The 16568-nt window shown below is 43.7% G+C and overlaps 1 protein-coding gene across 1 annotated transcript in view; it reads left to right on the forward strand.

The window, feature by feature from the left end:
• Positions 1–13228, forward strand: part of LOC126522389 (uncharacterized) — a 43924-nt gene extending 30696 nt beyond the window's left edge. The window contains exons 7-9 of the mRNA XM_050171126.3: positions 833–999; positions 10278–10398; positions 12941–13228. Of these exons, the coding sequence (XP_050027083.1) occupies positions 833–999; positions 10278–10398; positions 12941–13027 (375 nt within the window). The 3' untranslated portion in view covers positions 13028–13228. The remainder of the gene's footprint in view (positions 1–832; positions 1000–10277; positions 10399–12940) is intronic.
• Positions 13229–16568: the final 3340 nt, after the last annotated feature.

A 16568-nucleotide genomic window follows, 5' to 3' on the forward strand; every position in this document is an offset into this window, starting at 1 on the left:
CTAGTTGATGGCACAATATGTACTACCCGCCTATTGGCCCATCCCCTGTTGTCGGTGTATGCTATTGTAGGGAAATCATCATAATCGACACGTGGTGACCACTTGAAAGACCTAGTTGCTGTTGACACTAGAGTACTATACATGAGTTCGTGGCCTAATGGTTAGGGCATCGGGCTGCTGCACTGAGGGGCCAAGGCTCTACTTGGCAAGGAATCTACTTGGCAAGAACCCAACCAACAGACAGACAGACAGACCGTACAACCCGGGTGAAAGTATGGGATGGTCGGTCTAAAAATTAACTAGAACCCAGTAGGCACCGTCAAAATTCATAGCATCATGACGAGCTTGTGCAGGAACTTCAAGGCAGCATCCTCACCGGCCTTTCAATTTCACATTTCACCTGGCTTATTAACCTTCCTAGTGTAGAAGTGTAATTTACGAATTGAGGTCAACTTCTCTCTTTTCAAAGAACCAGCAGTCTGTCTAGTTGGTTGTGATTCACCAAAAGAATTTTTCAGTGGAAAAGAGGCAGTAGCGCTTTCTGTTTGCTTCCCTGTTGTCTGTGCATTTTCCTGTGCTGAAAATATTTCTTGAAAATTTCGAAGGTTACTGGAGCCCTCCACTAGAGACAGCCCCCAGTGTTGCTTTTTTTCACCTGGGAACCTCTTGAATTGGTCAGTTTTAGTGCCGGTTGTGCAATTCTCTCTTCCAGTCCATTGTTTTGTGTCACGCTGCAATTACAAGATGATAGCTTACCAACCTGCCCAACTTTTTCTATATACTGTATACTGTTGTGCTCCAGCCACTACAACCTCAGTGTTCACTTTTGCAGGCAGGAAGCCAGCGTTGTTCTACAGGCCCGAAAAGAAAGGTGACGGACGAAGCTCCCGGTTCCACAAAGCCAGCTAAGAAGACGCGGAAAGTGAGCGTGCACACGCCAGTCTACCACACCCGCAAGGGCGCAGGACTGCCTGTTGTCACGCCGAAATTTGACATTCGGTAAGTTACAAATCAAAGGACATTAACACTTTCCATTCTGCGAGAAAATATGCAGTTCTTGGGTAGTCTAGTAAGCAATTTTTTTACTGCTGCAGCAAACGCTTGATATTAGAATGTATGGTATCAATTTGTATGAAGGATGTGCTTTCTAATGGTATTATTTTCAAGCAAATATTTATTAACAATTCTTGGGAAAAAAATGAATAAAAAATTCGAAACGAAAACAAGAAACTGCAGAGACGTTGGTGTTGGTTTGCACCAAGAGAACATAAAAAATTTCAAAATACAGTACAGTCAAACCCGGCCATATCGAACTCGCAAAAAAACGCCTATCAGTTCGATATAGAGCATAATTCGATATAAGCCTGCTAAATAATTGGATGTCATAAAAGCACATGTCATTTATAAAATCACTTTATTAACGAAACTAGCTTAGTTTGGCATAAATTAGTCCTGCATTTTCTTCTGCTTGGGCAATTTCGCTGCCTGCGACGCACGCACTTCCCCACGTTGTCTAAGGAGTCGGAGCAGCTGAGGCCGCAACCTTCCGCATTCGCGCAGAAGCGCCGGACTAATGCGAGTGCACCAATCACTTCGGAGGATGTGGGCAAAGGACCGTAGTTGCTTTCCTCAATGTGCCTACTTTCATTTGTGCTCGGTACGATGTCGGCGATGTAGTCATCGTTTCCGGGCTCTACCGTGGTCGCGACACCATCATCTGCACTCACAAACTCGTCCACCGTTGATTCGAATGTCCCGAAAATTTTGACAGCTCGCTCCAAACTTCGGCAACACCGGCAACGGCTTTGTCGCATTCATCAGAATTTACAGTCCTCACCGAGCACGCGGAAACCGGCACGTATGAAGAACCCCTCGTACACGGCCGTGCGTACGCGTCGGGCGCCATGGGCACCGGGTTGCGAGTCTGGCCACTTTAGCCCTAATCGTGCCGAGAGTGCTCCTCGGAATCTTGCACGCTGCGGGGACATCCAACTTCTCATCGCGTTCGACGCGATTTATGATTTCGAGCTTCACGACGAAAGGCGAATTCTGCCGCTTCATCACGGCAACACTGCGGGAGAAAGCCCACAAGGCACAAACACGATAAACCAGAGAAGCAGCCAGAGAACTCGCACTTCCACCATCTTGCACGAAGAGAGCACAAGAGCCTCTGATTGGCTGTCTGAGCAAGCGCTGTAGGCGGGCCAGGATCATTTTTTGCTGGGGAGTGTCGCTAGATAGTGATCTAAAGAAAGGAAGGACGCTTGATTCTGCAACCCGTGAGGGAGCACGGCGAAGCGTCGTCAGGGGAGAGGGGGTGGCAGGTGAAAGATGATAGAGAAAGAGGGAGGATGTGGCCTAATCACCTCCGTGGGCCTAATATACTCCACTATGCGCGACAGGGGGAGTGTCGACGGCTCGCCTGAACAGCCCGAGGCAGCGCGGTCACGGTAGGGAGAACGGTTGGATGGAGCCGCGCCGCCGGGTTTCCCCGCTACCGCGAGGGAAAGCCAACTTCTGGGGGCACTTTTCCGCCGCTTGACGTTCGATATATCGGGAGTCACTGCAATATTTGTTCGATGTAAGCGTAATTTTTGCTATATGTACTCGTTGTAACTATACCGTGACTAGAAATTGTTCGATATATAGAATAATTCGATGTAAACGGGTTCGATATAGTCGGGTTCGACTGTAAAACCTTGTTAAACCGTACCTACTTGAACAGTAGTTTCATTTTAAGGTAGTAAAGTCAAATTCCCAACTCAGCGGCCATTGAACATAATGTGTTTTGTATCCGCATAAACTGTACTAGTTTATTGCGTATGTATCGGTTGACATGTAGCGTTTCCACTTTTCGTCGCACAAACACGGCGGTACGTCGTCTCCATCGGACGGCCCGGTTGAACAAGCCTCAGAGATTGGAACAACGGCCTCCAAGTGCCCTTTGTGTTTGTGCATGAAGCCACATCAACATCATTTCGGCGCCGTGCCAGAGAGCGTTGTGGCATCGTGCAAGCAAGGACTCGCGTCATTGCCAATGCTTGGATAAAAAAGACACCGGGTGCTCAGCATAGAAGAAAAATTAGACATTGTTCGTGCTGTCGAACGGGACATGAAGTCAGCGCTGGCACGCGACATGGGTCTATTGACTACGGTGTGTGGCATATGGAATGCGAAGAAGTTGCTCGGCAGCGCTGCTGCGACTGCAGAGAGACGTCAGCTACGAGGTTCGACTTTTCGCCATTGATTCAGGCCTGGCAGTGGCAGAAGCTGCGCGTTACGCCAGCCTCATGAATGCAATCGTCACGACGAGAACAGCACCCCGCAATGGAAAAGGTGCCCCGCGACTTCTGCAGCGCTACTGCACGCATGCACGGAGAATACGTAACGCCAATGAGGAATCTGCCATGCGAGTGTTTGCCAAGAAGAGGGGCAGGCTAAAAAGCCGGCTCGCAGCTTCAGTACGTTTGAGGGAGCTGTCGTCACTGCTAAGCCGCCGCAGCATCAAACGAAAACACTTTTGTTGCGCGAAGTGAATAAATACTGCATGTTTTTTCCCCTTTCATCGCACTCTCTCTGAGTTCCGTTTTTGACAGGTAAGTGGGCAATTTCATTTCCTAAGCAGTACTGCCGTTTAGTACATACTTCTTCTGAGCTCCGGCCAACTATGGTTTAACGAGGTTTCACTGTATATATATATATATTTTGAACAAAAACACTAATACAACATTCCTGCAAATAACGCTGTAGAAGTTCTTTATATACAAAGGAAAATGTTAACCTTTGTGGCTATCGTGCTTGTGCGGCAGCTCTTACAGACCGCCGCGCAGCACTGCAGAGTGCAATATTAGTGCAATGCTGAAGTTAGTGCAATGCCGTGCAAAAGTTTACTCTTTGCACCGCCGCCGGCAAGTAGTCTTGCGCAAACAACATTGACACCCTGCAGGTAAGAACTGTGACCTCACACTGGAAAGCTTTAGGTCCGAGCGTGGCAGTGACGAAATGGTTCAGTGTAGAAAACGAAACCTACCAGCGGGTACCTGTTAACGTTCCGGGGCTATTTGACGCACTTTCGCCTTCCGTGCTGAAGTCTGATGAATCAAAATCATCATCCAAGTGCCACCATCAAAACATTCCGACGCTGACCCTTCAGAATCCGTGGAAATTCTCCATTTCCATAGGGCAGCTGCGCACGACGTTGATGCCATGTCGGAAGCTACGAGCACTCGTCCTGCCCGAATAAAAGGCGCTTTAAAAATCCCTCTGCGGTGAAGAAAACACGAAACCTAAAATGGAAAATAGTTCATCTTTCATGTGCTGGATGGTGCTAGCTGTCCGAAAGCACTCCAAGCACAGAAAAATGTAAAGTTAAAACCATTGATAGCATGCTATTGATGGATATAGGCATGGACAGGAAAGTATTAAGCAACAGTCATTGTTAAAGGAGCATCTACGTGTAATTTGGAAGCTGTATAAACTACCCCATATTCTCATCTGTGAAAAGGTGAAAAATCAAGTGTGGGGGTTGCAAAATGCTTACAAGATCTTGTAAATTGCTACTGAAGTTAGTCTCAAAATGCTAGCTAGGCCTGGTGTCATTGACGTCATCGTGCTGTCAAGAGAGTAAAATTTGCTGTCGTAGTGAAGGAGTAAGGCTAGGTATGATTTAGGTATGATGTTACGATGTTCATAAAGTGACAATGAACAAGCGCTGTACATGTTTACTCTGCTTCCTTCATTCATGTGTGGCGGCCACATTGATCACGTGAATAAAGTGAGCCAGTGTCAGGATGCATGCACCTCTTGGGTACCAAAACTGGTTCAGGGAAACACGTATTACATAACTTACTTGAACACTCTGACATTTACCACATTCTTTCAACGGTCTAGAGGTTTTGATTCTTGATTTCATGGAAAATTAATGACAAGTTGGAAATGTGATGTCGGCCATTGTTTAAAAAACGAGTGCATAGTGGATAAGAAAACTGCAATGAAATATTGAACCATGCAAAAATTCCAGTTTCATGTAGAGCGCTTACGGAGCAGCCCCCTACAATATTTTATGTTTACAGAACAAGTGGATGCGTCACAAAAGTCTAGCAAATCTCTAAACATTTTTGATACCAAAACTATGAAAACGTTGCCATCTCATCGTAGAGTGTGCAGAACCCGCAGTGTTGAAAATTGCCACGGTACCTGGCTGCAAGTTCCACAATTTCTGTGATAGGGTGACATCCACTACCATCTGAAAAATACAGAACCTTGTTTATGTGTTCCCATTACGTATGTTTGCTCGGTGCCAACGTTCGCAATCGAGAACACAAAAAATTACCCAATAGAGTTACGCTAATCTTTTACCGGTTCATACGTTCCTGAAATACATGATTCTTCGACACCAATATTCCGTATGTCGCCAAACTGTGATCATATGATGCATATTCCAGCCGCTAGATTACATGTAAACAAGAAAATAAGCATCAGCGCACGCAATCGAGAACAGTTTATAGCTGCCCGCTGCAGTAGCTTCACCTCAACACTCGCCCGCCCTTCTCGCATAAAAACGCCGGTCCGTACTCAGTTTCTCATTTCGATACCAGGCAATATTTTCCGGGGTCGTTGCTCGCGCCATTCACAGCTATCACCACCAATCCTATCGCAATAAGCATCTTCACCAATCTGTTTCACAGTGCGTAGTGCCGCCGGAAGCATAGCGCAGGCTTTTAATAGGCGATAACCGAAATGTGCCACCGTTTCATGCTGCAGACTGCAATCATAAACGTTTTTTGGCCGCTAGATCCCATGTAAACAAGAAAATGCAGCGAGGCGTGCCCGATCAAGACAGTATATAGCCATCCATCTCACATGAAAACAACAGCGCAAACAGTTTCTTATTTTGCAGTACCAGCAAATCTCCACCCCGGTTGTTGCACGCCGCATTCACGGCTATCACCACCAAACCTACTGCGATAAGCATCTTCACCTATTTGTTTCACCGTGTGTGGTGTGTAGTACCATTGGTAGCGTACTGCACGCTTTTAGTAGGCGATAATCCAAACACTGCAGTTCGCTGCTGCAGGCAACGCTGATGTGGGCATCATGTTTCGCTTCGGTGGCATCTGGGGTCACCCACCAGCTCAATTTCGTTTCGTTTTCCCGTCGCCCTCTTAGAACACCACACAGTAGGAAAACAACAAAGCACGTCTCGGGCCGCCAGAGCACGACCAGCTTGATGCACATCGGCATCTCGTGCCGCAACAATTCACGCAACACTTCACGCAACACTTCACGTTGTGCAGATGTCAGCAATAGTTGAGTCTGTCAAATTTTTTAGTTACTTCGGATCGTACACTTTACAGGTTAGTACGTTTTGTCTGTTTCTTCAAGACTTATGAACGAGGTTCTACTGTACTGTATAGGATGCCATGTTCACACATTTGTGTTGTATCTGCTAACCACCAGCTGTCTGTGTTGTCTGGTTAAGTGCTAAATACTGTTAATAAGGAAACCGAACAAGTACCAGCACTGCAGCTCTGCCAGTATTGCTTCAATAGTACAACATAGACCACTTATAGCTTAAGTCCCTGGAGTTGCACTATAAGTGGTACCACCCTATAACCAAAACTAGCGCTCAAAGGCTGCATGTGTGCAAAACATGCAGACCAAGCAGCCGCATGCATGCAATTATTGGAAGCATGCAAGTGGGATTTTTGCATCCGTTTAAATTTACAACAGCTGAAATGTTAATGTCCAAGTACCCACTGCCTTCGCACGAAGCAGACAAAATAATTTCTTAAAAACCAACGCTGACCGAAATTTCAGATGCAGTACAGTGTCTCGGCTGATTTCTTGGATTGATCGGCATATGCATGGTGTCAAAAACATGGTGAAAGTGGACAAAGTTACCGCCATTCAAGTGTTGCCCATGTCCCCTCTTTTGTTATCAAGGTGGTTTCTCTGCTTTCCATGTGCCATACAGCCATTGCAATGGGTTTTGTTTGCTCGGCACCAAATCACAACTTTGGTCGCTGACAAGGCGCACTGGTTAGGCCAGCCGGCGGGGCGTTGGGCGGCATGTCATTGTAGGAAGCTTATCCTTGATACGTTCATACCTGTAGACGGTTATACATAGTGATTACGCATGTGATTGCGTGCATGTTCTGAACTGACGGCAGTGCGTGCGAAGTGGAGTTTGGTTTCTCGGGCAATCAGCTGTGGCAACTACAGTGGAATCTCGATAAACAGAAATGGCTTAAACAGAACACTATCCTTGTGGTTAGTTGGTTTGGTATTCATGCAATTATATTAATTTTGTCTCTCGGTAAATTGAGCTCCTGATAAACGGAACGAATTTCCCAGGTCCCTTAAGGTTCCGTTTAGAGTCTACTGTACTTCGAATGCCTACCAAGTTTGTATGTGCCCACACTGGTAGGAACGGCGGAAGCTCACAAGTGCTCATAAAGCCTCGTAGCTCCAAACTTAATTTGCGGAACACTGCTTAACCTGGCAGCAGTCTAGGTCACATGCTCGATGTCTGCACGTGATAATGACGCACATCTCAACGACTGCAAAGAAACTGAAGCTGCGTTCAGTGTAGTACGCCACTGATAAGCAGCCTAACAAAAGGCTTCTCCATCGCCTAGGCAACCACTGCGTACCCGCATTGTGCTGCTGCCATTTTGTTTGTTTGTTTGTTTTCCACGATTCATTCGTTCCCTCCTCGTTTCATGCTTCTCCTCCTCTGCATCGCCCTCGTTGCTCTCCCTTACCATCGGCCGGCGTACCTCATTGAGAAGCATGCTCGCTACTGCGCTTGTTGGCGGGATTTTCCTGCAGAAGCCACATTATAACTGGTATTTTGTCTCGCACAGCTGCACTGTAAGGGGTATGTGTGTACGTGGAGTTCTATGTTAGGGTAAACAGTAGTCTGGAAAGGCCTCGTTGCCAGTTCTGCACTATAAATGGTTACATTATAAGTGGTCTAAACTGTATATGCCAACTAGTACTAATTTAGTATAGCCAATTTAGTCGGAGCGAAATTTCATCACAGTTGGCCTGCACAAGGTTGAATGCGAAAAAATTGATGCCGAAATAGACCCCTGTTCACCTGAAACCAATGTACGGTGACACAGGGTGCATGTAATTTGAGGAAAATTTGACTGCTGGCTAGTTGGTTAAATGTACTGAAATTTGTGCATAGATATTACGACAAAAAGAGGCAAACACGACACCAAGCGCTTGGTGTCTTAGGTCAGAACATGACTTAATGTTTCTTCTTTTTTTTTTCTTTTTCCAATATTCGCATCCAAATGTAATCAAGAGTGCATGTGTACATATATGGAAGACTGCCATGTGTCTGGTTTATTAAATTTGTGATTGATTCGATATACAATGCCTCTAAGCACAGATATGAAGGTAGGTGCTTATCTGTCCCAACTGCTCCAGCGGAATTCCCAGGCAATTTCGTGGCTAATGTCTACATAGGAGGCGTTCAAGCTTGTGTTGCTGTTGTTGATGTTGCTCTGGTGCTTCAGAGTCTGAGTTTCCCGTCTCACCAATTCATAGCACCGTAAATTGCAGCATGATCACTGTGTGACCACCCGTGAGTAAAAGTACAGAGCACAGGCTTGCCGAAAAAAAGTAATTTCATCGTAATTTAGATGCACAAGCTGAAATAAGTGCGGTGGAAAGCTTGCAATGCCAAGTTTGGACTACAGTTCTCAATTTCAAGTTGCATTCGTAGTGCATTTGTCCATTTTTGTTGGCCTCTGCCCAGGTCCAGTTAATTCTTTATTGGCAAAAATGGTCTGCATTGTTTTCTCGGACGATCCAAGGACTGAGCTTAGCAATTTTCAAGAAATATTGTGGTGCGACAACAGCCCAGATCCAAAAAAATTTGCAAGGAGATTCAACCTCCAGTTGAAATCGATGAGTCTTCCTGAGCGATACGGGTGGGATGGGGGCGGAGTCACTGCGCACCGCGTTTTATCACGTTGCTCCTCGTGTGAGGGTAGTGGGAGGAGCGTCACTCAAGTTGTTCTTTTACTGAACTACCAGGATTGGCCCACATTTTGATCTACGATGACATGTTAATTAATATTAAATATTTTCTGCTATTGAACATGTGAAAACTACAATTCGATTATGAGGCAGGCCGTTATGGGGGAACCTGTCAACGTTGTGATGGTTACAGTATGTGGCTTCTGTGGTGGAAGTCCTCTGTTCGAATCCGGCCGTTGGATAATTGTATTCACATATTTGTTTAAGAATTCACAATTTCGCCATATGGCTGGCTAAGTAAACATGCATAGTGTGACATGCGCAGACACTCGCGGACAGAAAGAACTCGATATCCACGAGCAGCATGGGCTAGAACTACAGGGCAGTGAAGATGCGATGTCAATTTTCTATCCTTTAAAACACACATAAGCATGATCTGTAATCAAACACCTATTCAGGCTTGTAGCCAAGCTTGAAAAAGGAAAAGCACCTGTAGTCTAATGGTTAGAGCATCAAGCTGCTGTGCTAAGTCTTCTGTTCGAATCTTGTTCTCACAATTTTATTTATTAGTATATATTACATATATAACATTTATTTATATATTCAGAACATCATGACAGCCAGTGGTCCAAGGGTCGCATATCGGCCCACGATAAGAGGCTAGAAACACCCGATACGGAAAAGTGGTGGTAACACGCTAAAAAAGTATTTTAGATACTTCCAAATCCTTGACGTTCATTGACATACCAAAGTGGGGCTGCAGCACAAAATTCAAATAATGGAACCTTGACTGTCATTTCCTCTTTATTAATCAAATGACCAGTACCACAAAATTAACGGAAATATAGTTTCGAAAGAATACATTACCAGTGTAAGCTAATTTAGTGTGTCTCTTTAGTTTCTGTTTGGTGCAAGTACTGTAGTATAATGTTTGTTTTGTGTTCTACAGCTTAAACAAATGTGGAATTATTTTCAGAAGTGTGTTCACTCCTGCATTTTACGTCTAGAATTCCCTTCCTTGCTCTAGAAAGTTGGCACAGCAACTCTAGAAAGTTGGCTACCAGGTAGACCAGGCTACTCACTTACAGGTAGACCAGGCTACCAGAAAAACGTTTTTCTGGTAGCCTGGTCAGACCTGTAAGTGAAGTTGCCAAAAAAAAGTTCTAATTACCAGCGGCACGTTATTTTTATTAATGCCGATGGTGTCTTTTGACACATCAGCTTGGCATTCTTTTTCACCTCCTGGACTGTAATAACGCATTACCTGCCTGCGTTCGCAGGAAGCGGCCAGCGGCAACACGACCAGTGCGGCGGGGCGAGACACTGCTGTCACTGTCGGGCAGTCCCGTTGAAGCAAAGACGTCGGCGGTCCCTATTCACATTCACATCAACAAGGGTCAGGTGAGCAGACTTTATTGTGAAAAATAGTGTTTGATGTGTGTTTAATCCGGAGGTGTAGCAGTGAGACCAGTGGGACGGAAATAAGTGCACGTGCCGAACATGGACTAACAGCCTGCTTTATCAACATCGGGAAGACCGAATACAGATGTGGTTGGCTTATGTTAATTCGACCCTGATGGGACCTATGAAATTGATCGAATTATCCGGTGAGTTGAATTAAACAAGATGCAGAAAAAAATATCAAAACACACCACTGATTAATTTGGCAGTACATACCTGATATTAAACTGCCCTCGAATCAAATGTGTGCCCAGTTTCTCTGTGTCCAAAGTAAGAAAACTAAGATAGAAATTACCTTAAAGCTTCTAAGTAGAAATGTAACGCACACCCAATTTTATAGCAAAAAAAAGTTTTTCTACAATGGGAGCCGATTTCTTAAAGTGAAATCTGCCACAGTCTTTTTTTTTCTTTTTTTTTCTAAGTCGGCTCCGCCCAAATACATCTGTTGTGCGGCAAAGCATGCAATTGTTGCGAAGACTGTTATGCTTTCGTGTCCAGTTGTGCCACACATGGAATTTCCAGCCCAATTTTTCTTAAAAGGGCCCTGAACCACTTTTTATCAAAGGGGAGAAAGGCATTTGAAGTGAAACTCGGCTATTTCAGAAGTACTTTGCCGTAAAAAGTACTTCAATGCGTTCAGCAGAAGCGCATTTAGTGGCAATCAAACACGACCTCCGCTGTGCTCCCCTTCCTTCTTCAATGCCTTGCACGGCGAAGGCTACGGCACAGTGAGGCGTGCCCACAACGCTCCTCCTGTCACCGTGGCACGCAGTTCATTTGGATGTTAACATAGGCACCACAACTTCCACCTTTGGTGCCTACGACGTGCTAAACATAAGCCAAACATGGTTTTCCTCAGCAAGCCGCAGTACGCTTAGCCAGTAAACTCGTGGTGGCAAAAAACATCCTTGTATTGTATTATAAGACAAAATAAAGCATTACTTCTTCAGTTCTATTTCTTCTTCAGAAAAAAGAACTCATAGAAATTTCTTTTGACGACGCGGGTGACCGAAAGGTTTTGCTTTCGCCCGACTTCGTGCCGCCCACGCTTTTCGCTTTTCAGCAGTTTCGTTATCGCTTGGTGCCGCGCAGGCTTTGCTGACTCGCAAAACTCGCACAAACTGCAAGTAGCAGAGAATTCAACTTCCATGTGAGGTTGCGGGACGCCCGAATGGTCTATGCCACTTGACCAAAAAGCAGCTGCAGCGGCGAATCCACAGCTGTCTTGGCCCGGTGCCGCCATCTGTCGGGCGCCGTTTTACTCACTAACGAAAGCAAAGGGTGGTGATGGCATGTGCAACATCACCACTCCCCCGATTGGGTGACAGGAGATTTGAATTTTGAGAAAGGTTACTCGGACCTTTGAGATGTAATTTTCTGCTAAACTAAGTCTTTTCTGGCACGACACAAGCGTTGCAAGGTTTCTAGAAAGGTGTTTTGACAGTCCAGGTTGGCTTAGTATTTGCCTTTAGTGTCCCTTTAATCTTTGGCAAGAACCACATTTTACTGGATTACAGTTCATTCCCATTACAACAGATATGAATACGACAGTTTTACATAGCAGACCATACACCCTGCTTGTATTGTTCCTGTAACAAGTTCTGCTTTTAATGTATCAGGCTTTCATAGACTATCGGCTACAGTGGACAAAACATTGGGAAAATTTTGTCTAAATGACGCGCTGTTGTGACAGAATGTCTCGCGCAACTATCTTCAGGTTTATCATTTTGTTGTTAAAGACTGCGCTGTTACATTTATTCGTGTTGTAATCTTTGTATGGCGTCCTAAATATTTACTTTATACCTTATTTACTCAAATCTAGGCCATCTCCGATTCTAAGCCGACCCCCGAAAGTCCGAAGCCAGGGGAAAAATAACTTGCCTTGAACATAGGCTGTACGGAAAAGTGACGACAGCATTCACAAAATGAAACAGCAGTTATTGAATATGAGCATGCTGAGCTCATTCTACATCGTCATCTTCCTTATCACTGTCATCTCCTCATTGTGGCTGGGGCACGCAAAAATCTCCAGTTGTCCCCTCCAAGGACGGACATGTTTCTTGGTGCCCTTGGCGAAAAAGGCTGACCCTCAAAGGGTTACTTCGTACTGTCGAAGTGAAGATGTTGACATGGCATGAAACCACATCTTTTGTTGTTGTATCTCACATTCAACAAAATAATTTTTTTTCTAGTTCAAGATTGGTCTTCTTGTTCATGCACCTGATAATTTAGAAAATTTGGCGGCCCCTTCTGTGTAAGGAAAATAAATTGGCAACTCTACGTATTTGCACAAAAGGTGAAATTTCAATATGACGATGCAAATTGCCAATTTTACCGATTTTCTATATCAAGGCTCAACTCTATATTCATTGTGGTGCCCTGCCTGATTAGACCAATTTAGTCTAGTACATAACAAAACAAAATAACGAATTAATTTTGAATCTTTGCACACCCCCAATTTAACACTTTCCTCTCTCTGCAGGTGGTGAAGGTTACAGCCAGCAACAACGGTGACACAGCAGTTCAAGAGCTGTACAAGGCCATAAAGAACCTGTGCGGAAAGATTTGACGATGCAGCACAGGGCCCCACATTGAACAAAGTCTCTGGAAACCCCCCTTTTACAATTTATTCCTATGAAAAAAAAAAATTGCAACATTTTACTCCACTTTGGAATTTTTGTGTTTTATCATCTTGACTGCTGCAGCTTTTGACATGACCTGTATCACAAATTTTAGTCATGCAAGAAAAATAAAGTTGCGCAATCTTTTAGTTGAGTTTGCTTGCATGATTCTTGAAGTAGAAGCTGGTTTGGGAACTGGGGGAAATTCATCCATCGCAGATGTACTTCTATATGCTTCGTGAGAACGGGCACCCATATCAGGCATCATGTTTCATTTGCAATGACTTGGGGGGAAAAAGAACTTCTAAATGCAGCAATTTCGCACTGTCAGAGAGGGAATAAACATACTGAGGTGTTTGTGGTTACCTTGATTAGTCTTGCTAAATAATTACAAGATTATCTTAAAGGCTTGGGCAGAATTTTCAATAAGGAAATTAGTGTCTCCGAAGCAGAAACTTGGAGTTACCATGATTATTAGTGCCAGACTTCTGTGTAAAACGGGAACTCTAATGACTCATTGGTATTTTGTAAATTTACGAGTTGCCCAGTTTGTATTGGCTTTCCGGTAGCATAGCTTGCATTGAAAGCAAGTTTCCTTTTTAAACTCATTTTCTTGCATTTCTTTCTGCTTTGAAGAGAAGCTGAAAATATTCTGTATATGAAGCTTACGTTGCTTAGAAGGCTAATTTAGATGTCGCCATTTTGACAAAGAATACAGCCTAGTCATGACATGATCATAGTAGATGAGGACAACATTGCATGCATTTAAAATTTGTTCTTTAAGAGATTGGTGTCAACTGTGAGAGAGTGGGAATTCAGCACAAGAGAAATCGCTCAAGTCCGCTGCTCTTATTCCTGAAAGTTTACTATTTATTCAATGTACTGTCAAACAGCATTATGATGAATTGAGGTGCAACAAAAGGATGCATATAGCAAAGTGAAATTCCTCTGGAAATCCCCCATAGATTCCTATTGCAGTGCATGTAGTAATGGCTATGCCAAATTGACTCCCCCTTGAACTTTATTATAACAAGGTACTACTGAATTTTGGAAACTGCTTTCAGCTCTTGCAAAGGCAGCTATATTAGTATTTGCTTTTCTGACATAGGTTCGTACTGCATATTTTATCTTTTTTGTCATGTGGAAGTAAAATTTCTCTAAACGTGAGGGCTAGTTCTGGCAACTATCGTGACCCGCCTTGGTTGCTTAGTGGTTTTGCCATTGCGCTGCTAAGCACTAGGTCGCAGGATCAAATCCCGGCAGGCATTTCGATGAAGCTGAAATACAAAGGTGCCCGTGTACCGTGCATTGGGTGCGCGTTGAACCCCAGGTGGTTGGAATTGCCCTCGCTGCTGCGTGCCTCATAATCAAATCTGCGTTTCGGCAGGTAAAACTGCAGAAATTATTTTTTTGTTATCATACCTTTTAATGGAGAAAGTTCCACGTAAAGGGAGATGAGGGTCAAAAAACAGTCACTTTTCCAGAAAAAGTCAATTTCCTCTTATGTATGTAAAAGTCAAAGCCGAGAATCAACTAGAAGTTAGTAAAAGATGCAAAAAGCACTTGCAGTAGCTTGTAGAAGTGCGAATTTACCAAAATTTCATGCGAGCGGCATTTTGCTCCGCGGCGTTTCCTGCTGTTGAATTTTCACGCGGATGTAGGCCTAACCTTCTTGGAGAGCCCAATTTGGCAGCGCCGCATTCTTGCTGAAAATACGAAACGAGAATTGTTTCCCTGCCAAAGTCTAGCTTTGCGACTTCTTCGTTTTTAAACGTTCAAACCTGTTTTTCTCAGTTATTTATTTTGGAGCATTTTTAGAGTTAGTGCACTAAAATTTGTGCGCCTTATGTAGTGTGTTCATAATGCAATTTAACATGCTTATGCTTTAACATGTCCTGAATTCAGAGGAACAACTTTCAGAGCTTTCCATAAACATACTCAGTAAGATAATTTCAAAAGTTTCTTCATTGAGAATAAATCTGAAACGCAGCATTGGAATTTTTTTCTAGACTAAAGGACAAATGTTGCTATATTTTTTTGCTTTATTAAATTCTACTATTCATTGGGAGAAATATGACCTATTTTTTAATGTTTCCTTGTGGTCACCGTTATTGCCCAAGCTTGTGCAAAAATGCATTTCTACAAATGCATGGTATGCAGAAAATGAAAGATCAAAGAACTAAACACAGATTTGAGAAGAGCTCAAGCTCTAACTGGTGAAAGTTTAATTGAGCTGTCACTAATATTTAAAGAAAAATCTTTCCAAGTAGCATCTCCCCTTAACCACTTTCATAATTGTATATATAATAAAGTATATGTTACAGTTGAGGAATTGAAGCCTGGAAATAAGTTTCGCCCACTGACTGACCAGAAATCCTTGAGGAATCTTGGAGTGATGGCATCTGTGCGCGCATGTTTTGGAGGCCACAACAGACAATACTGTTGAAGACAGTGCATGCATTGCAGTGAAGAAATTCTTGATGATGGTGTTGGTCTGCTGCCGTCACACTAAATGAGTCCAGTGCCAGACGAATCGCTGAAGTCTGCAGATTTTTTTTCTTTAATCTTGTATTCGAATGCCCCTTTGTATGATAGCTGACTTTGATCATTTCTTTTGAGTTGCCAATTAAACCAGATCTTTGAATTCATCTATATAGCATACACTGTGCCCTCTGTTACAGGGCACGTTCGTCACCGCACGCGAACTAGTATTTAAGAAGCACATGCTGTCTACCTATTCTACCACTAAAGATATGCTGGTTAACAGCTCTGATCACTATGGAATTATGCACTGAAAAAAGTCCTATCGAAATATCCTAACAAACATGCGCCTTCGGGCATGTCGTTCCTTCAATAAAGTAAATAGCTTTCTTTAAAAGTGTTTCGCTATTCACTTACGCCGCCAATTGTCAATGAATTCTGCACAGTTTCATTGCCTCTTATTGCGTTCAGAGATCTTAAGAGTAAAACAGGTGACGACCAGAGTAAACAGGTGACGAAGAGTAAAACAGGGAACTGTTTCTCGAGACTTTATTAAAAGAAATTCAGGGTTAGCAGCTTTTTGCATTGTGTAGAATGAATAAACATAGCAATTGAGGTAGAAGCAGAAGAAAAAGGTAGTCAGAAGGATGGCATCGGCAGAACAAAAGAACAGAGGAGAAAAAGATTGATGCAATGGCCTGGGCTTTAGTAACACTAGAGCTGCATAGACATGCTAACTGTGGTATGAAGTTTACAAACAGGATTATAAGCAGTATGTATAAACCTCAGATATGCTGGCTAACGTTTCGATAGGAGGACCTATCTTTGTCAAAGCCTTTGTCAAAGCCTTTGACGAAGATAGGTCCTCCTATCGAAATCTTGGCCAGTCCATTTGAGGTACCTTATTGCTGTTTATAACCTTCACACCACAGTGTGCTACTCCCATCTGTCAGCCCCCTTCTTGATTATAGACATGCTAATTATGTTCAAGCTGCAACTCAATTTTGA

Source organism: Dermacentor andersoni, chromosome 6 (genome assembly GCF_023375885.2).
Source record: "Dermacentor andersoni chromosome 6, qqDerAnde1_hic_scaffold, whole genome shotgun sequence".
Classification (NCBI taxonomy): Eukaryota; Metazoa; Arthropoda; class Arachnida; order Ixodida; family Ixodidae; genus Dermacentor; species Dermacentor andersoni.